At 51.4% G+C, this 24,905-nt stretch overlaps 9 protein-coding genes and 1 non-coding gene across 10 annotated transcripts; 7 read left to right on the top strand and 3 right to left on the bottom strand.

Annotated features, from left to right (window-relative positions):
* Nucleotides 1–189: 189 nt before the first annotated feature.
* On the top strand, nucleotides 190–1,272 carry SCP_0801060 (hypothetical protein; the record flags this gene model as incomplete). The annotated part of the gene is made up of 4 exons (XM_027760701.1): nucleotides 190–431; nucleotides 498–691; nucleotides 741–800; nucleotides 866–1,272. The coding sequence occupies 4 exons, from the start codon at nucleotides 190–192 to the stop codon at nucleotides 1,270–1,272; spliced, it is 903 nt and encodes a 300-aa protein (XP_027616502.1).
* Nucleotides 1,273–1,612: 340 nt separating this feature from the next.
* On the bottom strand, nucleotides 1,613–3,156 carry SCP_0801070 (Probable NADPH:adrenodoxin oxidoreductase; the record flags this gene model as incomplete). The annotated part of the gene is made up of 2 exons (XM_027760702.1): nucleotides 1,613–2,914; nucleotides 2,977–3,156. 2 exons carry the CDS (start codon nucleotides 3,154–3,156, stop codon nucleotides 1,613–1,615), a joined length of 1,482 nt encoding a protein of 493 aa, XP_027616503.1.
* Nucleotides 3,157–3,425: 269 nt separating this feature from the next.
* Nucleotides 3,426–3,497, top strand: SCP_t0801080. The gene has a single exon. It is a non-coding gene; the product is annotated as a tRNA-Glu (tRNA).
* A 289-nt stretch (nucleotides 3,498–3,786) lies between these two features.
* SCP_0801090 (Succinate dehydrogenase [ubiquinone] cytochrome b small subunit, mitochondrial) lies at nucleotides 3,787–4,615 on the top strand (the record flags this gene model as incomplete). The annotated part of the gene is made up of 5 exons (XM_027760703.1): nucleotides 3,787–3,874; nucleotides 3,979–4,017; nucleotides 4,081–4,283; nucleotides 4,353–4,485; nucleotides 4,578–4,615. The coding sequence occupies 5 exons, from the start codon at nucleotides 3,787–3,789 to the stop codon at nucleotides 4,613–4,615; spliced, it is 501 nt and encodes a 166-aa protein (XP_027616504.1).
* Nucleotides 4,616–5,451: 836 nt separating this feature from the next.
* SCP_0801100 (Interferon-induced GTP-binding protein) lies at nucleotides 5,452–8,316 on the top strand (the record flags this gene model as incomplete). Its single annotated transcript, XM_027760704.1, has 12 exons — nucleotides 5,452–5,543; nucleotides 5,603–5,655; nucleotides 5,719–5,753; nucleotides 5,812–5,846; nucleotides 5,904–6,214; nucleotides 6,276–6,383; nucleotides 6,434–6,502; nucleotides 6,566–6,857; nucleotides 6,918–7,313; nucleotides 7,362–7,553; nucleotides 7,615–8,023; nucleotides 8,080–8,316. 12 exons carry the CDS (start codon nucleotides 5,452–5,454, stop codon nucleotides 8,314–8,316), a joined length of 2,229 nt encoding a protein of 742 aa, XP_027616505.1.
* A 913-nt stretch (nucleotides 8,317–9,229) lies between these two features.
* Nucleotides 9,230–10,374, top strand: SCP_0801110 (Methylsterol monooxygenase; the record flags this gene model as incomplete). Its single annotated transcript, XM_027760705.1, has 4 exons — nucleotides 9,230–9,388; nucleotides 9,439–9,597; nucleotides 9,648–9,777; nucleotides 9,830–10,374. The coding sequence occupies 4 exons, from the start codon at nucleotides 9,230–9,232 to the stop codon at nucleotides 10,372–10,374; spliced, it is 993 nt and encodes a 330-aa protein (XP_027616506.1).
* An 897-nt stretch (nucleotides 10,375–11,271) lies between these two features.
* SCP_0801120 (hypothetical protein) lies at nucleotides 11,272–11,610 on the bottom strand (the record flags this gene model as incomplete). The annotated part of the gene is made up of 3 exons (XM_027760706.1): nucleotides 11,272–11,404; nucleotides 11,461–11,545; nucleotides 11,598–11,610. The coding sequence occupies 3 exons, from the start codon at nucleotides 11,608–11,610 to the stop codon at nucleotides 11,272–11,274; spliced, it is 231 nt and encodes a 76-aa protein (XP_027616507.1).
* A 3,978-nt stretch (nucleotides 11,611–15,588) lies between these two features.
* On the bottom strand, nucleotides 15,589–20,361 carry SCP_0801130 (Putative urea; the record flags this gene model as incomplete). Its single annotated transcript, XM_027760707.1, has 20 exons — nucleotides 15,589–15,830; nucleotides 15,891–15,973; nucleotides 16,028–16,143; nucleotides 16,194–16,232; nucleotides 16,282–16,320; nucleotides 16,373–16,531; nucleotides 16,588–16,650; nucleotides 16,706–16,753; nucleotides 16,807–17,094; nucleotides 17,145–17,291; nucleotides 17,350–17,608; nucleotides 17,672–18,096; nucleotides 18,152–18,569; nucleotides 18,630–18,862; nucleotides 18,920–19,195; nucleotides 19,249–19,319; nucleotides 19,369–19,434; nucleotides 19,492–19,609; nucleotides 19,658–19,726; nucleotides 19,777–20,361. The coding sequence occupies 20 exons, from the start codon at nucleotides 20,359–20,361 to the stop codon at nucleotides 15,589–15,591; spliced, it is 3,744 nt and encodes a 1,247-aa protein (XP_027616508.1).
* Nucleotides 20,362–20,969: 608 nt separating this feature from the next.
* SCP_0801140 (Lactam utilization protein) lies at nucleotides 20,970–22,168 on the top strand (the record flags this gene model as incomplete). The annotated part of the gene is made up of 9 exons (XM_027760708.1): nucleotides 20,970–20,972; nucleotides 21,031–21,095; nucleotides 21,200–21,320; nucleotides 21,374–21,454; nucleotides 21,516–21,675; nucleotides 21,736–21,787; nucleotides 21,847–21,886; nucleotides 21,942–22,046; nucleotides 22,100–22,168. 9 exons carry the CDS (start codon nucleotides 20,970–20,972, stop codon nucleotides 22,166–22,168), a joined length of 696 nt encoding a protein of 231 aa, XP_027616509.1.
* A 613-nt stretch (nucleotides 22,169–22,781) lies between these two features.
* On the top strand, nucleotides 22,782–24,122 carry SCP_0801150 (Uncharacterized oxidoreductase; the record flags this gene model as incomplete). Its single annotated transcript, XM_027760709.1, has 7 exons — nucleotides 22,782–22,821; nucleotides 23,112–23,195; nucleotides 23,260–23,340; nucleotides 23,396–23,492; nucleotides 23,561–23,638; nucleotides 23,702–23,939; nucleotides 24,012–24,122. The coding sequence occupies 7 exons, from the start codon at nucleotides 22,782–22,784 to the stop codon at nucleotides 24,120–24,122; spliced, it is 729 nt and encodes a 242-aa protein (XP_027616510.1).
* Between the last annotated feature and the right edge of the window lie 783 nt (nucleotides 24,123–24,905).

Below are 24,905 nucleotides of genomic sequence, written 5' to 3' on the forward strand. Positions count from 1 at the left end.
CCGTCCTGAATCCTGGATATCCACCCGTACTACTCGCGCTCAGAACCGGTGAACAAGCATGGGCACATTACAATTCATCATCTGGGAAGTATGAAGACCAATGTCCCTATCCATTGCTCTCTCTGTCCTCCCACAGCATCGGGTCAACCTCGGACCATATGGAAGTACAACACACTGTTCCACATCACTATGGAGCACTCGAAAGAGGACGGAACGCTACCACCAATCGCCCCGCAACTTCTCGTGGACATGCATATCTCACGAGCCGAAGAAGCATTCATGGAGATTGACGAGCAGGTTACTGAAGAGTGGAGGTTGGAAAATGAAATTCCGAATACTGATGTGATAGAAGAGACGCGCGAAGGGCTCGCGCAGAAGAGGAATAGAGCACCGTCGACAGTAGTTAAACAGCCTCGCAGGAAGGCGGCAAGGTATGGTACTTAGTAGTAGATCTATCGCGTTATCTCATCTATTTCCATATCGGGCTCGGGGGGTAGGAGATCCAGTGCACGGGGTCCTCCTCTTCACTTTTTCGGGTTGAGGTCGATAATTTCCCGGCTGGTTGCCCCCTGTCCGTGGTATCACGACACTTCTGAAACTTCGCATCGCCCGCATCGCCGAATACTCTGCATTAATCGACTGGCTGGTCCACACATCGTGCATCCGGTCCTTGAGGAACTTGCGCTTGCCCGTAACTGCCGATGTTGCAGCAATCACAGTAGTTGCAAGATTCATTGCAGCCTTTGGAGCCTCTCTGGACCATCTAGAGTTGGACATGCGATGCCACAATGCGTTTGACCGTGAGTTCTATAGAGTGCTCGTCGAACCCCAACCCGAGCTAACTGAGCAATTCATATTCCTGTAGCTCAACAGCTGTGCCTCGCTCACAGCACCGAATTGCATACTCTGTGTCTCTGCTCTCAGAGTTATTCACTCTCTGAGGGAAACCTTGAGCAGACCTTGCCCGCCATCCTTTCTCAGATATCTCCGAAAAGCAGGCTCCGCCGTCTGGAGCTCACCGTGAAAGTCACAGACATCGACTGGAAACGCGTCGACGAGATCCTTGCACAAGACCATTTCATCCAACTGGAGATGGTGACTCTCCGATATTGGTGGTCTGCCGTCACCCGCGAAGACATCGATTGGTGGGAGCGGGAACTCTCTGAACGTATGTCGCGTTCGCTCAGTCGCCTACACCTGCGCGGTGCGGTGGTAGAAATGTTGCCGATCCACGGCGAAGTGAATATGCTAGTCAACAGAGATATTGATTGATGCCACCATGATCTATTCGACGAGCAATTTCCTGCATGAGTCTGGAGAGGACGACTCACACAATGTTCGTAACTGGAACTGAGCATGCCATGATGACATCATAGGTCCGGCCTGTGGATCACAATCTACATTGATGTGAATATTCAACCATCGGTCAAGCTCAGAACTGGTGCAACACGATCATCCATGAGAAAAACGCGAGGTCGTGGGCATCAAAGACGAAGAACGGGTATGAAGGCCTAAACCGTAGACGCGAGTCGAGTCGAGTCGAGATCAGATGGGGCTGTCCACCCTGACGGGTGCAGTGTACTCGAGGCTAAGGGAGTGATACTGTGCAGTCTTAGGCCGGCCTTCCCGAAAGGAACTCATGTGCCTCCTCCCAGCTCATCCGCTCGCGCTCCTTTCCCGACGTTTCACCTCGCCTCACCTCCTCCTTACTCACTGCCAGCCAGTCCTCATAGCCAGTGACCACTCCGGTCCGCTGTGCTGCCTCGACCTCAGGAGGGGGGCCGTCGCTCGCCACCGTCTCAGGTAATACCTCAGTCACAGGCTGACCCTCACCTGGATCTGCATCTAAGGTCGCCGCTCCGGCACCGACATTCCCAATAGGCAGATCACGTTTGGATAACGAGTCTACCAGGATGGTCTGAGCGACCGAATACGCGTCCATCATGGTACCCGCGAGCACCCCGTGCGCGCCTGTCGCTGCCCACCCGCTGGCATACACCCTCCGGACAGTGCGCCCATCATCGCCCACCACGCGTCCGCCGACGGCGCGCAGATGGCCGAGCGCCGGGTCGTACCATGCAGCGTCGGGCTCCGAGCGATGTCCGAGCGAGGTGACGACGAGGGAGGTTGAGAGTGTGGACGTTTCTCCCGTTGGAACCGCGCGCACGGAAGGGTCAAGCATCGTGTGCGCCAGCGTTAACTCTGCGTCTTCGCGGTGCAATGGGGATGGCGGTGTCGAGGACGCGACTAACCCGGTAGGCGACCGGAAGAAATCCAGAGACCACGTCTTGCGCGTGCTCCCTGGTTTGTTCTTTGAGCCTTTTTGGAGCAACTGTAGGGTGCGCGACTGCTGCCGCGTGAGCTCTTCCCCTTCTGGGATCTTCAGTACTGATGGGTCTAGTGGGGCCATCGACGCGTCAGGTAGATTCATCATCTCGCGCAGCTCCTTCGTTGTAAATGCTGCTTGTAGGGGACCCCTCCTTCCTACGATAGATACGTGCTGAACTGCCGAACGTTCAAGCACAGAAAGTACAGACTGTGGTACATCGTATTTTCTGAGTTCTGCCGGCGGCGTGAGCAGCATTCGTGCGACGTCGAGTGAGACGTTGCCCTGGCCGATTAGTGCGACGTGAGATATCTGTTCTAGTGGAGGTGGCGATGGGCGCGATGGATGTTGTGTGTACCAGTGTACAAGCGATAGAGCGGGGACGCAATATTGCGACGGAGGAAGTGCCGGGTGGAGAATAGGCACAGTGCATCCAGTAGCAAACAGCAGATGGGTGTAGTGTGGAAGAAGAGCACTGAGTGGCAATGAAAGCGCGTGAGGGAGAGGCGACGACGAGCCAATGTTCACGTTTCCAAAGAAGCGCAGGCGGGGGTCAGTGGCAGCAAGATCGAATTTGTGAGTACAATTCTACAAGTTAAAATGAAGTACTGTAGGTAGAACTGCTGTCACTTGGCCAAATATGCACGTACCTTAACTTCAGGGTGATCTGGCGCGACCCCGTATCGCACGAGCCCATGGGGAGCCCACAGACGGTCATAGATGTGAATGTTTAGGAACGGTTTTCCCTTGGTAGGCGGGAGTGCGGACAGCAGGCGTGATGCGACGTAGAAAGAGGAAGGTCCTGCACCTATTATGCCCAACTTTATCATACTGGTTAGTGTAGAAGGTACGCGCGGACAATGCAAGGAATTGCGAAAACGCTGTAGTCGCTTCTTTTACTCGACGGGTTCCAGAAAGCGTAACTCGGTCCGATGGTTTATGACCTGGCCGAGAATGAGTGATGACGCAGACATGCAAGCCTCCGAGCTCCAGTGCTTGTGTGAGTTGAGTGAGGAATTGAAGGCAGATGGATCTGGAGGCAGTGAAGACCTAATAACTAATTGCATCTCATAATTAACTTAGTCTCACTCACTGACCATCCGATGTGGTGTAGTGGCTAACATTATCGCCTCTCACGCGATAGCCCGGGGTTCGATTCCCCGTGTCGGAATGATTCTGGCTTTTTGGTTTAACTTTTTGGATGGGTACTGTTTATGGCAGTTAAGAGCTAGTGCTGACCAATTTACCCTGTATTGGATCCGTAAATCTCAACTGTAGATTTTGGAGTGCCGTCTTTGTTACCCATTCTAAGCTGTGACCAGTGCGCCGTGGGAAAGTGTCTACTGTACCTTCCATGTGTGGACGAAGGTGTAATCGGCTTTCTGCGGTAAGTGTGCGGACTTTTCGGGCTTGCAGGGTAGGCCGACTCGACTTCGCTGGTGCGAACAGGGAGCTCAGCCATGGCGTCTTCACTCTTCGCCCGTTCTGTCGTCAACAAACGCATTTCATCTACATTTACTCGCAAGTCGCTTCGACCTTTTGTTGCAGGTATGTCCAAGTCCTTCTACGATGGACTCACGAGCCCCTGACTGTTGTTGCGTACGCGTTGCCTTCGCCTTCCGCTGTACTGATGTAATGCAATGGGATTCTAGCGAGAGGTGTAGCAGATACTGCATACGTTCCTGGCGGTCGTGCGTAAAGAGATGCTCGCTCAGCCTGCTTTGGTCTCATGCTTATGCGCGATGGTCCTGCAGCAATTTACAAGGGTACCGTTAACGACCCTACTACTTTCCCACCGCCTTCGAAGACGCATGGGTCTTACCACTGGGCATTTGAACGCCTGCTGTCTGCCGGCCTCGTTCCTCTCACCGTCGCTGCGTTCGCGACTAGCGGTAGCAGCTACCCGTTGCTGGATGGAATCTTGGGCGTGAGTCTGGTCATGCACAGTCACATCGGGGTACGTTCGGTTCTCTGCAGTCAACTCGCATTCGTCTGTGGGACAATGTCTAACTCACCGGTGGTGTAGTTCGACTCCATCTTGGTTGACTACCTTCATCCGCGCAAGTTCCCCGTTCTTGGCCGTGTGCTCACGTGGACTCTTCGTGCGGCGACTGTCACTGTCCTTGTTGGCGTCTACCAATTCAATACTAATGATATTGGTGAGTTTACATGTCGACCACCATGCTAGTCCCGTTTCAGCTGTGGTCTCCACTCGTGTGCTGTGCTTCGTGACTGACCCTTTGATTCAAAGGATTGACCGAGTTGATCGCGAAAGCATGGCACGCTTAGATTGTACGACGGGAGCCTCTAGCAGGTGGCGACGCTATTCGCGACTGGCCATAGACAGGTTACAACTTTGGTGTCGCCGCGTCTGTACGTGTAATTCTGTGAGGGTAGCAAGCGGCGAATGCCATATCTGGCATCATTCTCTCATTTTCTCTGGCACAGCGCAGCCTTGTTCGTACTGTTTTAAGTGACTTGAAGGTTAGGTAACTTTGTCAAATTTACGCGTTGTCTGGATTTTTGCTTGATATGCCATTGGGGCTGCCCATTGTAATTGGCTTCATCCTGGTATAGTAGCTCATTATTCCCGGTAAGTGACAAGGAACTGAACGCGTGGGTGTTGTAACTCGTTGGTATCAGTCTTCTGTGAATCGTGCAGGTATCTACCACTTAATTGGAAGTGTGGATGCTTGTTGACGCTTAACGGTGACAGGTGTCGTCTTGTGTATCATCCGCATGTCGTCTTGGCGCTCCTCGAATTTAGTCATTCTTCTTTTCTTCTGGCATGAGTGAGGCAGCACACGGACACGGGCTTTGCACGAGCTCTAGTGTATCTTTTTGCCAGTAGCTTCCTCTACTTTTGCGTCAGACCTCCTTCGTTGACGTTCTGGTGTGGGGAATATGAGTGCTGATCCTACTCTGGCCGAGAGTTCTGCTGTTTCCACGTCCATCGCTCACAGGTGTTGCGAACCTTTCGCGACCAACCATTGCGATATTGGATGTTGTACCCCGATTGATACCCAACAACGTTTCCAGGGGGAAGGTGGTATTGGCGCCCTTATCGAATATAAGTTCCTTATTCCAGCTCTCCACTGCATTGCACACAATCGACTTCTTTGACAATGGGGACATCTTCCGACACCGTAGGCCAAACCGCATATGCGCAGAAGCGCAGAGAGATCCTGTCTTTCGCCAAGGACCTCAGGGCGATGGGGTATGTGTGCTCATATCCTCGTCGTTTACGCAGCGTATTGAGATCATCTCGTCCCTCAGTGCAGAGAGCGAGATTGGCATGCCACGTATCGTGGTTATCGGAAGGCAGTCTGGTACGTGCGTGACCATCGTTCCATCGTTCCAACGAGGTTCATGGTCCTATCCGTCTGTGCTAGCTGGGAAGAGTTCCGTCGTTGAAGCAGTTACTGGGGTAATTGTCCTAGTTTCTTCTCCGTTGTATGTGATATATTGAACTGTGTATAATGTAGGTCGGCGTCCCTCGTGACAGTGATACGTGCACCCGGTCAGTGCAGTATTTCCTTCTTCTATGCCCGTGTTCACCAGCTGATACGTACACAAGATGCCCGATGGAGTGTACCATACTGACAGCAGAGCGGTGGAGCTGCCGCATCTCATTGCGCCTTCTGAATAGTCCTGAGACTCCATTCAGTCCTATTTTGACATCCAAAGCGGAAGTCGAATTATGGATTCGCCGTGCGCAAGCAGCCGCTCTGTGCCCTATTAGACAAGGTGACTTCATAGACAAGACTGCCGATGAACTTCGCAGTCTTGTCGGAGTCGACGCGGATGTCCCTAAATTTACCAGGAATGTCGTAGTAGTGGATATCAACGACCCCGATGGAACGGATTTATCGTTCATAGATCTACCAGGTATGATTCTTCGGTTTGCTTCTCTCAGGTCATTCACGACGCGTCATTTTACTCTGCTAAGGCCTCATCAGCAATGAAGAGCAGAACATCATCGATCTAGTGCGAAGTCTGGTCGAATTTTACATCAAAGACGAGGCAACCATCATTCTTGTCACCATCCCTGCCAGCGGTAAGCGCCTCCATACGTGGTTGTTGGTAATTGCTAATAAGGATACCCAGATGACATGGCACTACAAGAAGCAGCCCGTCTCGCGAGAGAGGTAGATCCAAACGGAGAACGCACCATAGGTGAGTGGCGGATGTGATCCGTATCATATTAATCCTCAGCATCATCCCGCGCCTGTATGCTAGGCATAATCACCAAACCCGATTTCCTTCCCGACGGTGCCATTGATTTGCGAAAGACGTGGCAGAGCATTCTCCGGGGCGAGGCGCATCCACTTAGGCTCGGCTACTATGGCGTCCGATTACCTTCCGACAAGGAGAGAAAGAAAGGCCTCAGTCGAGCGGAGGTTGAAAAGTTGGCTATGCAGTTCTTCAAGGATAACGAGCCTTGGAAGGATCTTCTTCATCTCAACCGCCTTGGGATAGCTTGCTTCATAGCCGACATCAGTAAGGTTCTAATGCGCGTCATCCGCGAATCGTGAGTCGGTTTGCTGCATCGTTGTCCATTCGTCGACTGAGTCTTTGGAACACCGCACAGGCTACCGGGCTTGAAAGAGAAGGTCAATACCCAACTCGGTGATTGTGTCACCCAGTTGAATTCCATGCCCAAGCCAATAACTGGGGGCGCAACTGCAGAGATCCTCGGTCGAGTCACGCGCTTCTGCAACGATCTGAAGGAAGCCGTCAATGGTCACACAGAAGACAACACTTTCGTTCACCGCAATCGGGCTATATACCAGACATTCAAGATATCTATACGGAGAACGGCACCTGATTTCAGGCCTTTCCTCGACCCTACTCAATTCGTGGGGCCCAAACAACCATGGTTCTCCGAGGAGTACGAGGACAGAGAAGATACTGAGCTCGCCGAGCAGTTGCCACCTGCACCTGTGGAGCCTATCGGTATCTACGACGTTAGAAGGGTCATCAAAGAGTAAGTTTGAAATCGAATTGTTTGAACTGCCGCTTATATTCGGATCAGCTCCATCGGGTGGGAACTGCCTCATAACGTTCCCTACGAGGCGAAGAAGCGGCTGTATAAGAAATTTGTGGACCGCTGGGCTGCACCATGCGACAAAGCCTTCGACGCCGCTACCGTCATCCTAACAGAATTAGTCAATGACAAGATTAGGGATCACTTCGGACGGTTCAAGGCTCTGGAACTGCACGTTGGGTACGTATCGTTGTCAGCGCATCTGGCCATGAGAATTCATAGAGCGTCTACATTCACTTAGCCCTCTCATACGGCGTGAGCTCCAGTCATGCACAAAGCGTGCGGCCCAGTCCCTGTGCGAGGTCCTGGAGCGCGAAAAGTCCCCGTATTTCACTCAAAACGGCTACTATCTTGAGTCCATGAGAGCTCACTGCCTTGCACGTTACTGGTTCATCAGACGCAACGAAAATGACTACAAGAAAGGAGCACTATGGGACTTAGAGAGGGAGGAAGAACTTGCTGCCTCAGTTTTTGCTGAATCTGACTCATACCATGAGTCACCAACAGAACGAGCGCTGAAAGCATTGGCTCTAATAGGATATAAAAATCTCGCCGCCGAGGACCTTGTGCGCCTGCATCCACCAGATGGGTTTGAAGATGAGCTGACAGTGATGGCGGACGTGCGTGCCTACTTCCAGGTTGCGTACAAGGTCAGTTATTCGTCCTTTAACTTTTCGGCTATTGACTGGGGTGGTCTTGGATGCAGCGAATCATTGACAACGTCCCGATGTCAATCCAGAAGGACTTGAACCAGCAACTCTCGAATGGCATGCAGGATTGTCTCCTAGCGGAATTGGGCGTGGGTGCTGCTGGGACTGCGGAACGCTTCCAGGAGCTTTTGGCTGAGGATCCTGCCGTCACCGCTCAGAGGGACCTTCTCGAGAAGAGGAAGGCGCGTTTATTGGAGATTCAGTGGAAGTTGAACGCCTTTGTCATAGCTTGATTCATTGCGCCCTTCAGATCTAGCTGCTGAATATGACTCCTACGAACCTATGTATATTATTGTACTTAGACTCAAGTTCAATGAATATGCCACCATTTTCAATTGTCCACAAACGCGCACATCGACCGGTCATTGCAAAGTACGACCTTGGCAGTTCGCCCTTATCAACTCCAGTGAAGACCTCTCTCAGACGTTTATGGACATTCATATTCAGCCGTAAGGCGTTTGTTGTATGTTAATATTCCGGCAAATTAAGAACCTAGCACTGACACATTTTTGGCCAACTTCTGGCATGTCCGCTTGAACACCGCCGCTGAGATCGACGTCATTCAACTGGTCAAGCACGTCCTGATTATCCTGTAGATGTACTTGTCTGGATATTACTCCTGTAGATGTCGCTGAGGATAGGATGGCTGCATGAAGATCTCATATACGCAGTTATGGTACAGTACGGCGTACGCTCAGGACACGCTAATCAAAGGCATGGTGAGACTGAATTCTAAGTCATGTTACTTTGTAGTATCTTACATGTAACCACCACAAGTTGGACCAATAACAAGCGGCTGTGTCGAATGTGACGTGGAAATGGTTCCACGGACGAATATTTCCAGTCATACGGCACGCGAATGGTCTGACTTCAGCCGGCAGCACGAAGTTGTCTGAATACATGCCATCGAGAATTTGAGAATTGAATTTTCAAGGACGAGAACATCACATCAAAGCTCGAGACTCTGGTCCAGGAGCTCGAGACAGAACGAAGAAAAATGATATCGGACGGCAGCCACAGTCACGTGCCAGAATTTAGATCGTACGACGGAGTCGTTTATAAACGACTCCGGTGTCCTAAATTACAACTGTCATCACTCTTTCCCTCCCAACCTCACCCTTGGTGTGCACCGTTTGCGCTCTCAGAATGAACTCAACTGCGCCGTCGTACACCTCGGCAGAGGTGTTGTACGCCAGCACCGACTTCAGCAAGTTAAACTGGCTGGAGACACAGTGGGCGGCCTGGTATCTGTGGATTGGGAACCCTGTCATTGCGACAGGGCTGATGAGTTTCCTCCTGCATGAGGTTTGTCAGATGATATTTGCTCGTCTCCGAATAACTCAGCAAGTTTTCAGATTGTGTACTTCGGTCGTTGCCTACCATGGATCTTCATAGACGCTACGCCGTACTTCCAGAAATGGAAGCTGCAGCCTGACCGCATCCCAACGGCCCAAGAACAGTGGGACTGCACAAAGCAGGTCCTCTACTCACATTTCATGGTCGAGCTACCGGTGGTGAGTTACAACGGATATGCAGTTTGAACATACCGTCATGCTGGCTACAGATTTGGCTTTTCCACCCCGTGGCAGAGATGTTCGGCATGTCCACCTGGCAGGTACCTTTCCCATCGTGGCAGATCATGGTGCCCCAGGTTGCCTTGTTCTTCGTCTTTGAGGATATGTTCCATTTCTTCGGTCAGTTTCCGATATTCATTTCGTTCGCCCGGATCTGACAGCGACGCCCCAGCTCACCAGGCGCTCCACTGGGGCCCTCTGTACAAGCACATCCACAAAATCCACCACAAATACCCGTCGCCGTTTGGGCTCGCGGCGGAGTACGCGCACCCGGCTGAGGTCATGATCCTGGGAGCGGGCACAATCCTCGGACCATTGGGGTATTGCTACATCAAGAGGGACCTCCACATCTTCGCAGTGTACGTGTGGATTACGCTACGCCTGTTCCAGGCCGTGGATGCGCACAGCGGGTACGACTTCCCATGGTCGTTGCAGCACATCCTTCCCTTCTGGGCGGGTGCGGAACACCACGACTTCCACCACATGGCGTTTACCAACAACTTTGCGACGTCGTTCCGCTGGTGCGACCGCCTGTTCGGCACGGACATCAAGTACCTCGAGCACCGCCGGCGCATGAATGAGTTGAAGAAGTCCGGCCTCAGCAGGGAGCAGTTCGCCGCGGCGGAGAAGAAGATGCTTGAGCAGGTCGAGGCGGAGGGCGTCGTAGAGGCTGCCAAGGTCGAGGCGTATCGGTATGGCAGCAAGAAGGTGGCGTGAGTGGGAGCCATTTCATGCAATATCTATAGTACATCATACCCCGAAGCTTTCGGAGACGAGCAGTAATAGACCGACATTGTGCTTTTTATGATGAGGCTCACGACTTCTCCGTCTCACTACTGGATGTCGTCCATCGTGCGCGTCTAGCTAGAGGAACGGGATGATTTGAACTCCTGCGCTATTTGCATGCCTGTCGGGCGGTGGTCTCGTAATTGCGCATATTTTCTTGTGGCGTGCAGTTTGTTGCGGAAAGGTACATGCCCGTCAGTGTAAACCTCTCGCCGATGACTTAGACGGCTTCTCTACCGAGGTAGATGTACTGCGGACACAAGAAATCGACCAGGGATGGACCAGTTCTCAAACCCGTATTCATTTCTTGATCGCTCAAGACTAGTGGCGGCACCAGCGCCGGCGGTCAAATGGCCTGCTCCAACATATGCAAACTAATGTATCTTGCTGTATGTAACTCGGTACAAAGTTGATAACGTGCAGAAGTGGCGAACAAGACATTCGACGAGCTGGAAAAAGGAAATCGACACTGCGGCCTCGTGAGAATGATATGGGTTTAGAAATATAGAGCGTCCGGACTGGGGATTGCGGCATGAGATATCTCTACGCCATGTGGATGACCTGATCTATTGTGTGATCTGAAGACTGAACTCGGGCGACGTTCACCTAAGGGGTAGAGGAAGAGGTATCGCGCGAACCACTCACGGTTGTGACGTTGATGCCGAGGGAACGTAGCAAAAAGCAGGACAGTATATGCATGGACCAGAATGTGGGTGATCAGCCGCGTGCACGGTAGAGCACCTGGTAGCGAGGTGATGCGTAGAAGACGACTGTCACTGGCCGATGTGAGTAGCGACTGCGGGGAGGCTGACCTATCCAAAGGCCACCCTAATTTTCGCCAAAAGTTCCTGGAGACCGACCTCGACAAAAGGTCATGACTGCAGGGAGGCTGACAGGCCGCGCGGATGGAGGGTGTGGCCGTTGCGCGGATGAACTCATTCTGTTCATCCATTCAGTGATCCTGCATGACAACCACTGAGGTTAGTAGCTATAAAGACACACTCATCCACGACGTACCCTTCTATACAGATCTCCTTGGCCGCGCTCGCAGTAGGCACTAAGCCGTAGACTTTGTGCTCAACACCACGACATAACCTAGGAGCTAGTTGGAAGGCGTGAATGGCGCAACATGGGGAAAGAACACAAGAACTCGCCGTCGCCGCGCATGGGCCTGTCATAAAGTCAACGTGTGCGGTTCGTGGCGTGCGAAGCACCTGAAGAGCGTATTTCGTTTTATGGAGAAGTGGGTAATCCATGTGTGTATGAACAGTGGATGGTCTGAGGAGCATATGGGATAGATGCCGCGTCTTATATACCTCGACGGCCGGTGGGAAGAACAAGGACTTGGCTCCCGATCGCTGCAGAACGTCACGACCGGCTCAAACCTTGTTGGAACAATAGAACGGAAACACAGTGGACCTAACAAGAAAATAGGATACCACTCCACGACCATTAATGGACGTCCGTTACGTCCGTCACACTGTGGCGAATCCGAATGAGTACCATTGCCCTGTGCTGATTGGATAATTGGGGTCAACCACGACGTCATGAAGAAGATACAACTTCGATAGAATTCGGAACTAGCAGACGAGCTAGATCCTGGCAAGCATCCGTTTTATGGAGGCGTCTTTTTCCCAGGCGCCGACTCAAGCGGAGGAAATCCATGTCGTATTGGAATCGGGAGCGTAGACAGAGGCATGAGTCACAGGGAGCCATTATTCAAAAAGATTCCGGGTGCGTGGAGGACGTAGAACATTCAAAACAGCATCTGCCTAACGACTCAGGGTGAGCGAAGAAGCTGACTTCGCCGAATACCAACAGCCAGAGAGAGAAGACCCGGAGGTACCATGGTCGGAGTACTAGTCTTAGACACTTACTGGGCTATGTGATAGTCAGAGTGCCGTACTGCAGCCCATTAACGTTGAGTAGTAGACGGTGACTTCCAAGGCGCTGACAACCCTAACCTCAAGTGCTACCTATCCGCCTCAGATCGTAGATCTTACCGACGTGTACGCCGACACTGAGGATGAGCCCCGAGCCCAGTCACAAGGGCTTGTTCAATGCATCGTGGGTCTAGTGTATCCCTGCGTGTTTTCTGAAGCCCATATAAAACGTGAACGAGACTGAGTAGGCTGTTTGGTCTGCTGAGGAGTCGGTGCTGTTCCGCTTCAGTCGAAGAGTTTTTTCCTTCGAGTCCGATCTGGCGAGTCTACCTTGCTCCTGTAGGCATTCCCATTCCGATACATGCTCATTATAACCTCAACTTAAGGCCGAGTCCTTCCGTACAGATTTCGTCGTAACTGTTAAATGTCGAGGAATAGGGAAAATCTCAGGCTTGCGCGGATGCGTTCACTAAATTCCATCCTACATTATCCAATTGTTTCAATTTTCAGGACTAGAGGGCATACACCGACAGGATTCGACTACAGCCTCCAGGACACTCGAAGAAAAATTTCAGATGTGAGTCCAACATATGCCGTTTTATTTGCATCTGTAGGAAATGAAGTTTATTTTCTCTGACATTGTTGGTATCCGGGTCAATCTGCCAACTCCCTAGAGCTGGTTATATGCAGAGCGCCCGTGAGCAGGCATCAATTTTCTTTCTCGCCGGTTTCGTCTAACAACTTTCATATAAGCACTTACGTACGAACGGTTGCACCCTAGCAACGGCATGTTTCTTTACAATGGCATGGCCGCTTTGCAATCACTCAGTTGATGATGTCATTGGCTTTCGCCATCAAAAGCAACAGGGAAATTGGTTCTATTGTTGCTGGGATTACCTTCCCATTATGGAAAACCTTTGTCCTTAGTGGCGTGGGCCAGATATATAAGAGGTGGTTTGTTCATTCTCGCTTCACCTCGTTGACTTCAACATCTGTTCCGTCCCGCATTCCGACCCCTACGCTTAGTGAAACTCACTCTCACAGAGTTTCTTAACCCACTTCTACATCTCCTATGTTCGACCTGAAGCTTAAAATCCGGTTGAAAACGCATCAGGTCACACACGTTAGTCCTATGCATTTTCAACCACCACAGGTCCGCCACCCCCTGCACATCAGGCCGACACATGGCTCGCATTGTCCATCAACATGCGACCCGGCGTCCGTCACCGCAGATCGTGCACCCGACGCACATCGACGTCACTGTGGCCTATCGGCTGGAAGTGGACGTAGAGGTTGGGGCAGTGTATGACATGTGTAAATGGAATGTGGACACATTCTCGCGTGAGTTCTTAGCTGGAGTTGTACTTTTCTTCTTCGCTGACGCATCTCCTGCCACTGTAGCATCTGCGGTTTCTTCACGTCCACACTGCGGAGACGTAAGGTGGTAAGGTACGGAAACATGGATGTTATTTCCGATACCTCGTGTGTGTCCTCAAATTCGCACTCTGTCAGACATAGTGTTGGAATGTCCATATATCCCTCCGCTAACCAGCTCTGGGAAGAGCTTGCTTATAATTTATAAGCATGCTCTTCCTAGAGCTGACCTATGGAGGGGTATACGGACATTCCAACACAATATAATTATTGATGTATAGAACATCAGAATCGGACCGGATATCCAGCCTATCGGTCATATTGTGCGCGAAGCACGGTGGAAAGCGCCCATAGACACGCGCGATGCCTATCATGGCCCGACCTTCACACCGAGCGAGTTGTGTGCATGGATCCACCGCTGGTCACCAGGGATTGTCCAGCTCATCTCGACTCCGTCCTCTACGCCCTATTCTCGTTCGCTGTCATCAATATGCCGAGCCCCTTCCAATACCGGAATCAACTTGGCTTGTTGACGGAGCGATATCCTGAGCAACCGAGAGACGATAGGATGTCGTGCGGAGCTGGTCCGAGTCCTGACCGGTCAGCACTTGCAACCCTCTAACATGACAGCTCACACTGTCAGCACTACTATAATTTGCTATCCATCCACAAAACGGAACAACCCATATCGCACTCACGACTGTGCAATCCTAGTGCTAATGGCCAGAACGGCCTCTCCATCCTACATACTTCAACCTGATACGATACATAATAGTATAAATCCACGCTTGTAACCAAAACACCTCACGAACATACTCACTCCACCTAAATACTCCCACTCCCGACCTCCATACCGACACATTACCAACTTGTCGTACCAAGGATTTATTACTCCAAAATGAAAGGCTCACCTGGACATAGATATAGCATTAAAAACTACAGGTACAGGTAACTATAATTATGATGCAGGAATAACGATACAAAGCCAGTATACACACGTCAAACATTATCTAGTCGGCAGAGCACCTAGACCAGTTACAAGAGATTTGTGGAAGTGTAGGAAAACCGGAGCGAGTCAGCGAAAATGATATCCTCGTAGTGCCCCGCAGTCAGCATGTGAAATATTATCACAAGTAACTGCTCACAATCCCGCATCGGGGTCGTCGATCAGGCTGCATGGCCAGTTGATACCAGTGTGAGGGGATCCACTATAGAGGTGAGCTGTGCAACGTATTCGAGCTCGGTCGGACTTGTCGCGTAATGACTTACAGAGAGCTCACCTGTGCAGATGTGGGATCCATACCATCCACCCGCTGCATCTCTTTATTTGCAAGCTCGGAATTTTGTAACGTTGCATGGATATCTTCAGTGTACGACGCCCCTATGATGCGCCTGCGCGCATTCAGGCTCGATCAACGTATCATATCAGCGCCAACCTCACTTAGAGCGTCATATGGCACACGGCTAGGAACGGAGCCGATGACTTGATTGCTTTCTTGTGAAGATGTGCAACTCACCCTCGCCAAAATGCTGTGACCCTCAAACCTCGAGAATGGGTGCCTATGATAAGTATTTACTCGTGGCAGTGAAAGCATGGAGATCAGAACTCGTTTATTTTACAAGTCAGCGTTAGGGCGCCGAATCCTACCCTCCACAATGCCGAGGCTCACAAGGTTAACGCCACAGCGGCTGTCGTGGAGTTATCCGTACATGTAAGTCATCATACTAACTTTCCTACAATTATACAGACCAACAGGAGACACCTGCGAGAGGTCGTCGGAATCATACTCATAATCTTTGAGTCCCTCTCCAGAGTTTGGAGGCCCCAAGTCACCGGGAAACAAGAGAACCCTAGCATGACGTTGGGATGTGTAGCGACGGTGTGAATTTATGCCAAAGTGATGAGAATGTCTCCCGCGCTGACAGCTGCACCTTCTTTCACGCCTCTCCCAAAACCCTTCACCAAGCGGCCGACGTTCTCCTCCCCAGCTTTCACGTTGATCTCCGTCTTCATCGCTTCGAGGACGATCAATACATCCTCCCCAGATTTAACCAAATCACCTGGGCTGCACTTGATTTTCCAGATGGATGCAGATAGAGGAGATACAACGGCATCGCCGGTGGGATCACCTGAAGCCAATACGAGTGAGTATTCGCGATACCAACTTGGACATTCTTCCAACGGCTCACCATCAGAATGATCTACCATTTTCTGAAGCCTCTCTGCTGCCTGCGCTCTCTGGCTATCCCATTTTGCCAGTAGTTCTTTCTCGCTGCATTACAGCGTTCAGTCGCATCAAAGACCGACCAATGTTTTGGACACCTACAGGGCCTCCTCCGTTTCGACTCCCTTCGCTTGGTAGTCCTTAAATCGCCTCGTCTCTTTTGCAATGCGCTCGACGAAGGCGTTATACTCTGACATTGAGAAAACAGTTGGCTCAATCTGCATTACATTTTAGATAGTCACAACACTGGAAGACATGGTGAGCATACCTTGAATTCGTATCTACCGGCATCGAACCGAGCCTCAATCTGTCTGGAGCTCAGTATATTTCTTCTACGTTCGGAGTCACGCACTGACTTCAAGATACTCTTCTTCTGTCACAATCTCATACGTAACCTGTACGACGGTCAAGATGGTCACCACCTTCCTCAGAATCAGAAGAACGCACCTGATCGAATGGCTGCAGAAGCCAAGGCTGCTCAGGTTTGAAATTTCTTCCCTTCCCCCACGTTTGCCAAGGCGGCAGTGTACGCGCGTAGAGTTGATATCCTCCGGGTGATTCTATTGGATATATGGCAGCTACCAGACCCGCGATGCCGACAGCACCCTGGGTAAATGTCACATTTTAGGGCGATAACAGCGACCGCAGACTTGAATGCTTACGCGCGGAGTGTACGTCCGCGAAGGGTTCATCTTTTGCCCCACCAGTCTGCATCGTGGATCGATCTTGTTCGAATAACTATCAGCTTATCGGTATAAAGCTGTAGTGAAGTAGACTTACAGGGACGAGGAAGGGACATGCTAGATAGAACCCGACACCGAGAACAAGCTGACAACTCCATTACTATGAGTGATCCAGCTTGGAAGTCGGTTTGTACATACCCAATCGGAAGATACGAGTAGCTTGAGAGCCTCTGCTACTCCACCTTCGAGTCCATTGTTCTTAGCCAAATACTCAATGTTGCTGGGTAGGTATACAGCCTCGCTGCGGATAGAATGCATGTATCGCTCCAAAGCGTCTCTGCTCCATCGGTCATCCAACACGATCGGGAACGTAATCCTACGACCGGGGAAGGTAGTATGGTGGAGAGTGTCCGGAAGGGATGCTTCTACTTCCAACAGAGTTGTCAAAAGGTCGGATTGTGAGATGACAAGAGGGTCATAGTGAATCTGGTCGTCATTAGTCCGCTATAGGCAGTACGGAGAAATATGTTGAATACCATGGTTGACCGAATGCAAGGGGCGAGCGACCACATGCCCGGAACGTCTCGTTTCCCGAGCTCGGACTCAAACGCATGAATTCGAGCGCGGAGACCGAAATCTAATAGTAGTTCGCCATACTCGACCAAGATAGCTGAGTCTCCCGCCTGACAGATATCTATTGAATCTCTATGGTTGACACGCGCTGAGTATGTGTCGGCTTACCTGGCGAAACACAACCTGTGGACGAGGGCTTCCTGCCACGGGCGAGATGACATGTAGCTTGGAGTCTTGTTCAACGTCTTCTAGGTTATCTTGCAGGAAATCATTGGCCACCGACACCGAGAAGGATTCGGATGTACTACAAATATGAGATAGGTTGCCGAGGTACTCCTCGCGACGCCGATGCAGCTGCAGGGCTTGAGCAAAAGTAATGCGTTTGAAACGTACTGTACAGCCCGGACGCAGCTGTCCCAGCTTCCACCTATAGCATACAACATCATAGTCAGTCGTGTCGAGCAGTTGTGGGATCGATACAGGGGCGCACAACTCAGCTGTCGCAACGGTGCATATACAAACATAACCACCCATGTCAGGGCCCTCGTTCGTCAAGATGACCGGTGTATCGCCATTCAGGTTGATCGTACCCAACGCGTAACCGTTATCGTGGATGTTCGACGGGTGTGACCCGCCTTCCCCGCCATTCTTGCGCGCCCACGTTATCTGCGGGCCTTCGAGGCGGATCCCCATGCGGTTGCTCGAGATGCTCACTTTCCAGTGCGTGGAAAAGAATTCTTCGATCCCTGCTCGTGTCACGAACTCCTCGTCACTGTGTGGACCAGCAAGGCAGTAGATCGTCCAGTTCGTGGGATATGCAGGAACTAAGTATGGTGGGAGGGGAAGGGGCCGCTCTTCCTGTGCAGGATAGCAGTCACCCAGAGCAATGTGGTCTCCGGAGGTCAAGGAACGCCCCTAAGATTGGCTAGTGAGGGAAAACCGAGTCTGAAGCATAGAACCCCGCGCCTACCTGGTACCCACCAAGGCCCATGGAAGTCGCTTTCGACCCAAGGTACGGCGGAATCTCAGGGAAACCACCTCTCACAGCGAGATATGCTCTGAAACCAGGCTCTTTGGCCGTAGTCATAGCCAATTTGCCTCTAGCAGGCACCACGACACTTTTCCACATGTCCACGTCCTGTCCATTGACTGTGACCTGAACAGATGCACCTGTGATCGCAATAACGGTAGGAGTATGGAAGAATAGCCGGCAGCCTATGAGCGTGACCTCCAATGCTTCTGTACCTGGCTTGTTCCCGACAAGGATATTCGCGATACGGAAGGCGAGAGAGTCCATCGGCCCACTACGGGGGATACCAAGGCCTAGTTGTCGGCCAGGATAATCTTGCACTGTAGTGTCCAAACCTCCGCTGAGGACATCAAATCCTCTGTACATGTAGAGTTAAAATGGGTGAATACGTTAGAACCTCAAGAGCTAGTCCACATACCTCGGTATGAACTTGAAAGTATCAAGGAAGGTCGTAGTAGCATTGCCACTTTGGAAAATCTCCGACTCGCAGATGGCGCGAAGGTATGCCGTGTTGTTCGGAGGGCCGTAAATTTTACTTTGTGATAGCGCCTGAAATAGCCGTGCTACTGCTTCTTGACGAGTTGGCGCAGTGACGATCAATTTGCAAACAAGTGGGTCAAAATAAGGTGTGACGTTCGTCCCCGTCTCTACCTAAGCGAGAGACTGATGTGACTTTCAGGAAAGACAATCCGGGCATAAAATACGCACCCATGTTTCAACGCGCAACCAGTCAGCTTTCAGTACATCAACCTGTTGCAGGGTACCAGGACAGGGCTTGAACTGCGCGGCCGCATTTTCGCAATATACGCGAGCCTCTATAGCATGCAAAGGCCTCTTGTGTAAAGCAATCTGGTACATTTCCTGGTCCAGCTGGTCTGCAGACAGACCTCCCTCCTTCGCCTCTCTTTCCGCGATGCCTTGTTGTATCATCAGCTCAACGATGTCAAGTCCAGGATTTACAGCTTCCGTAACAGGATGCTCGACCTACGTGACTGCGCCTCAATATATCACAGTGCCACTGCACAAGAGACACTGACCTGGAGCCGCGTATTCATTTCCAGGAAGAAGAATGCGCCGGTCACATCCTCGACCAAAAACTCGACAGTCCCTATCATCCTCTTTAAACACTAGAGCTTGGATAGTATGAACAAACTCACCCGCAGAAGCATACGTGATATGCTCGCAAAGACGCACAGCGGCCACACACATTGTTTCCAGTACCACTGCAACAACAGCGACTGAGCGATGGCAAGGGTGTCAGTATGTGTCCATTATCTCACCAGGATGCCGTGTCATGAATGGACTGGGGGTTTCTTCAATAACTTTCTGGTGCCTGCGTTGCACACTGCACTCGCGTTCGCCCATATGTATGGCATGTCCCAAACCGTTTCCAAAGACCTGCGTCGGTTAGAAAGAAAACAGGACGGATATGTCACTGTGACATACTTGGACTTCCACATGGCGAGCGGCAGGATAATAACGCTCTAGGAATAGACCGTCATTCTTGAATAAAGTCTGAAGTCACCGTCAGGCATGCTCGTATCGCACAGCAGTATAGAACTTACCCTGGCGCGTTCTTGCGTCGCGGAGAATTTTGCGCGCAACTCCTCTGAGTTCTGACAAACGACGAGACCCATTCCGCCACCGCCAGCGGTCGACTTGAGCATAATAGGGAAGCCAATCTCAACAGCAACTTTCACGGCATCTTCCACATTGTCGAGCAGCCCCTCAGACCCTGGAACAAGTGGGACATTCACCTCCACAGCCAGCACACGGGCTTGGTGTTTCAGTCCCATAGCTAGTATAGTCTCTACACGAGGGCCAAGCCAAGTAATCCCAGCTTCCACAAGCAGACTCGCAAAGTGTGCATTCTCGGCGAGAAAGCCGTACCCCGGGTGTACCAGTGTAACTTTGCGGTCCTTGCATACGTCGACGATCGTCTCTGCATCCAGATAGCCACGCGAATTCGAGACGGGGTCATCATCTTCCGGACGTAGAGCAACGGCCTCGTCGGCAAGCAATACGTGTGGGGCAGTAGCGTCCGAGCGAGTGTATATGGCGATAGTCGGGATCCCAAGGCGCTTTGCCGTGCGCAGGATGCGCACTGCAATCTCGCCCCGGTTAGCGACCAGCAGCTTGTGTGGGGACATTGAGAGGGCCATACTCACCGGATAGCCAGACCAGTCTTTATGTGTGCAATATTCCGCAGATAATCATCGTAAAATGGAATTGATAAGGAAGCTCAGCTGGTGTCGGTGTCTGACCTTCGCGATTACGGGCCGCCCGTCGGTGCTCCATGAATACCCGGCCTGGGAAGTATCGAAAGCCAAGTGCAGTCTAAAGAGCACCACCGCTCCTCCCTATCCACAGCTTCAGGCCTCTGAGCTCCAGTTCCCGACCTGCAGCCTATATCTCGGGCAAATGACCGGGTTACGAGCGACAGTGAATTGCGACATGGGAGAGGTGAGTCGTTGGTATGCCAGGATTTTCGTTCATTGTATGGTATAGTGCGAGGAATACTGCGTCACCGTGCGTGTGTCGGAATTTGTGCAGAGTGGTGGACGACCGAGTTTGAACTATGCTCGCGTCCGTCGGGCGTCTCTAACCGATGATCCGAGTCTCAGCTCAAAGATACGGTCTACACAATGGCATAACCACAGCAAGAACATATATTAGCTTTGCCATCATGAAACGGATGGGAAATGAGACATAGTACTAACCATACATTTTTGACTGTCAGGGATACTCCATTTATGAGATGGTGCGTTCAGGGTTGTTATGGATGGACCCACGAGCAAGCCTAATTTTCATAACAATAGGGAGATGACGACTCACTCATGAAGACAATCCACTTGGCGAACATCGCGTGCGGCTTCCATGCATCGTGAGACAAATTTATTTACATAGTGTCTATACTCACGAATATATTCACCTTGCATTTGTTCGACCTCGTCGTGCTGTGTACCGGCCGGTGGTTGCGCTGCGCAGGGACTTTTCTATCATGAACAAGACCGTCCTTCTGGCCAAGGAGAATGGTGTCCTCATTGGCGCTCACCCGTCGTTGCCCGACCGACAAGGCTTCGGGCGACGGGAGATGATGATGGAACCAGTATGTTCTGTTGACTTATCACACGGATTCGTGATCTCATGGCTGTGCCTCAGGAAGAGCTTGCTTCATGCTTCATCTACCAAGTCGGCGCACTCGTAGGATTTTTGACACGTTATGGACTTCCTCTGAATCACGTTAGCAGCCTGAGTTCTCGACGCTATACTTTTTACCTATCTCATTTACAAATTCCTCCAGATTAAGCCGCATGGATCGGTTTATGGAATGACAGCCCGCGATATGCCTTTGGCTCGTGCAGCCGTAGGTGTAGCTAAGACGTTCGGCGTGGCCTTTATGGGTCTCGCGGGAACGTGTCACCAGGTGGCTGCGAAGGAACTGGACGTCCCCTTCATTGCAGGTGCACTCGACTCTCTATGTTACGCAGTTCCTTGGTTCTCATCATAACTATGTTGTCCAGAGTGGTTTGCGGACCTGGAGTACAGCCCGGAAGGCAAACTCATTATCACTAAGTGCGTTATTCTTTTCAGTTCGAAAATGCAGGCGATCTCAAACTCGAGTCCATACTCAGGAAACATGATCCTGTCCCCTTGAATGCTGTCCATAACCGGGTGAGCGGTGAACAGCCTAGTTCTTAGTACTACCTGTCTCATCGTTCTGCCGCAGGTGACCAAGTTACTTAAAGAGGGCCAAGTCACTACGACGTCCGGGTTTGTACCGCTGAGCGACGGCGTAACGGATGTCTCTATCTGCTGCCATTCCGACACTCCGGTACGCGCTCCACCTTGCAGCAGCCATTCTCCTCACAAGTGCAATATTTCCAGGGCGCAGTCGAGATTGCGCAGACCGTTAAAGCGCTGGTGGACGAGAGCAACCAGAAGCTTGCGGTGTGAAGAATGTATACTTGTGGTTCGGTGTACGATATACTTCGGCGACGTTCAGAGAGTTGTATTCGAAGTTACCGCGAGCTTTCTCGGTGGGAGTCTTGACTCGTCGCGCTCACGTGCTCCCTTACTCATATGCGTGATCGTCACGCGTCGCGTTGAAGGTCTGATGGCGTGTTCTGCTCTTTTCAAGCTGTATAAACCTCTATAGCTAAATGTATACAAATCTTGTAAACATCTCACTACCTCTCTTGAGCTAAATATCCAAGGGTGGTGCCGGGTGCTCGCCTATTCGGCTCATCACCACAACGAATGGCAGGACCCTCAGAGGTTGAACGTTGAACGCCTTGACTTGCATACGGAAACAGAGTGGGTTCGCTGGTAGTACCGACAGGTTTTTTGACTCGCGGTGCCGCAATCTGAAGTCTGACTCGATATCCGAGTCTCGGTGAAGTGGGTTTCCATTAGGCATTTATAGCGGTCGAAGGGGCTTATTCATCGACGCGTCTCTATTCTATTTAAATCTGCTCGCTGACTTAACCTGCCTCGACCATACGCGTATAAATCTTTTGAAGTACGTAAAGCTTCCCCACTTGCCCCGAAGTGACCCCGCGTAGAAACCATGACTCTCAACATATCGTCCACCATCCATCTCTCATCCGGTAAGTAGACTTAGTCCTACCAATTCAGCCCATTGTACGCGGAATAGGTCGCACAATGCCCCAGCTAGGCCTTGGGGTTTCCGGAGCAGAGGACTGTAGTAGCTGCCTTGCTGCCCTCCAGCGACCCAAAGATCCCTGAGTCTCAGTGCACACCCGTTGATGTCAAGGTGGGAGATAGAACTTGAGATGTCGCTATCTGTGACTGTCTGTCACTGCAGGGATGCAGGTATGGTGCCTATCGCGCACTTCTGTGAGCGCATGCACAGGGAAGTACGCTGACTCTTCTGCAGGCACATCGACTCCGCGCGCGAATGAGGCCGAGGTCGGCAAGGCTGTCCGGGAGAGCAGCATTCCTCGCGAAGACATTTTCGTCAGTGCGTCTTCCCCGACCCATCTGTAACGTTTCCCTCGTACTTATAAGGAGATCTTTGCATACAGCCTCAAAAGTTATGGTTCACGAACACGGTTACAACGCTGCGCTGAGTGCGATAGACGACTCGCTCCAGCGGTTTGGCCTCGGTGCGCGTCCCCCTCCTCACATGCATTGCGAATTAACTGACTCCGAGATCTGCAGGTTACCTTGATCTATTTCTAATACACAGTGTTCTCTCTGGGAAGGAGAAGCGCCTCGAGACTGGAGGGCACTCCTGTGCAAAGAAGGCGGGCAAATTGTGAAGCGTGGGCGTGTCGAAATAGTGAGTATATCCCCTACACTTTCGCACTAACTTCGGTCTTGCAGTCGCGTGTACCGCCTCGAAGAAATTCGAGAGGCAGGTCTCGAGATGCCTGTAGTCAATCAGGTTGAGGTACGTCAATTGTCAATCAATCACGACACTCGATAATACAATGGATAACCCGTCCGTGGTCTCTTCCAACATAGCTCCATCCATTCTGCCAGCAGAAAGCCGATAGTCGACTACTGCACTGCGCACAACATCGTCGTGCAGGCGTACTGCCCGTTCATCCGCGGCAAGAACTTCGATGAGGCCGTCCTCACCGAGGTCGCTAAGAAGGTACATGTTCGTACTCTCCCACTCACCGCAGCCCTAACATCTTCTCTTCAATCAGTACGCCAAATCCGTACCACAAATTCTGGTCCGGTGGTCGCTCCAACGCGGGTACGTCCTCTCCCCTAAACACTACATCGCGCTGATGCTGACTCTCGACTCAAATGAGTGCCACTCCCCAAGTCCTCGCAGCCCGCACGCATCGCTGTGAACGCGGAAGTGTATGATTTCGAGATCGCAGGGGAAGATATGGATGCGCTCGACGCGCTGGACCGCGCACGCCGGGTGCGATAAGCTGGAATCCGGTGGATGCGCCTTGATCGTTTGAGGGAGCGTCAATGGCCCCAGCATGTTGTGACCAAAGCCGTGTACGTTGATCATGTGAGCATGCATTATAGACAGCCCAGGCAGTGGAGTATGATAGCAGTGGGCGAGACGCACGTTCCATTCCAGTCATATGCGGAAGAGTAGAAGAAGATAAGTCACTTCAAGCTCTTCTGTATTTGACTGGGATGTTTTTCAGGGAAATGATACGCATGATCAATGCCACATGGAGACGGATGAACCAAATCTCGGGCGTCGGAGTACTGAAGGCTTTGGAGGCTTAGAAAACTACATAGAGATCGAAATCGATGTGTTTGTAACTGTTGAAGTTGGAGAGTACCGAGACATACTGTAGATATCCAGCCTGAGGCGTAGTATCAAGACCGTCCGCACGTAGGTGGCGACTCGGGTTCAAGGGGGATACCGGAAGCAAGCATAAACCACGTTATCCAAATTGGGACAGTGCTCGGCCGCAAAGTCCCTGGCCAATCGGCAGGCCCCAATGGGCGCTTAAAAGGCTTCGGACCACTTCGGTGGCGTTGCGGTGGAGTGGTCTACTCTCTTTCTTTACTGTTCTATGATGCGTGTCCAGATCCCGACACACACGGTCATCCGGATATTTGAGAAACAGTGGCACTCACTGTCGATATATAACGATGGCCTCGAGTTTGGATAGAAATTCAGCTTTCTTTTCCACGATCTCTTCCTCGCTCTCGCTCTATTTCGCGTTTATTTCTCTTTCGCCGTGCTCTG

Source organism: Sparassis crispa (assembly GCF_003851025.1).
Source record: "Sparassis crispa DNA, contig_000007F, whole genome shotgun sequence".
NCBI classification, from domain to species: domain Eukaryota; kingdom Fungi; phylum Basidiomycota; class Agaricomycetes; order Polyporales; family Sparassidaceae; genus Sparassis; species Sparassis crispa.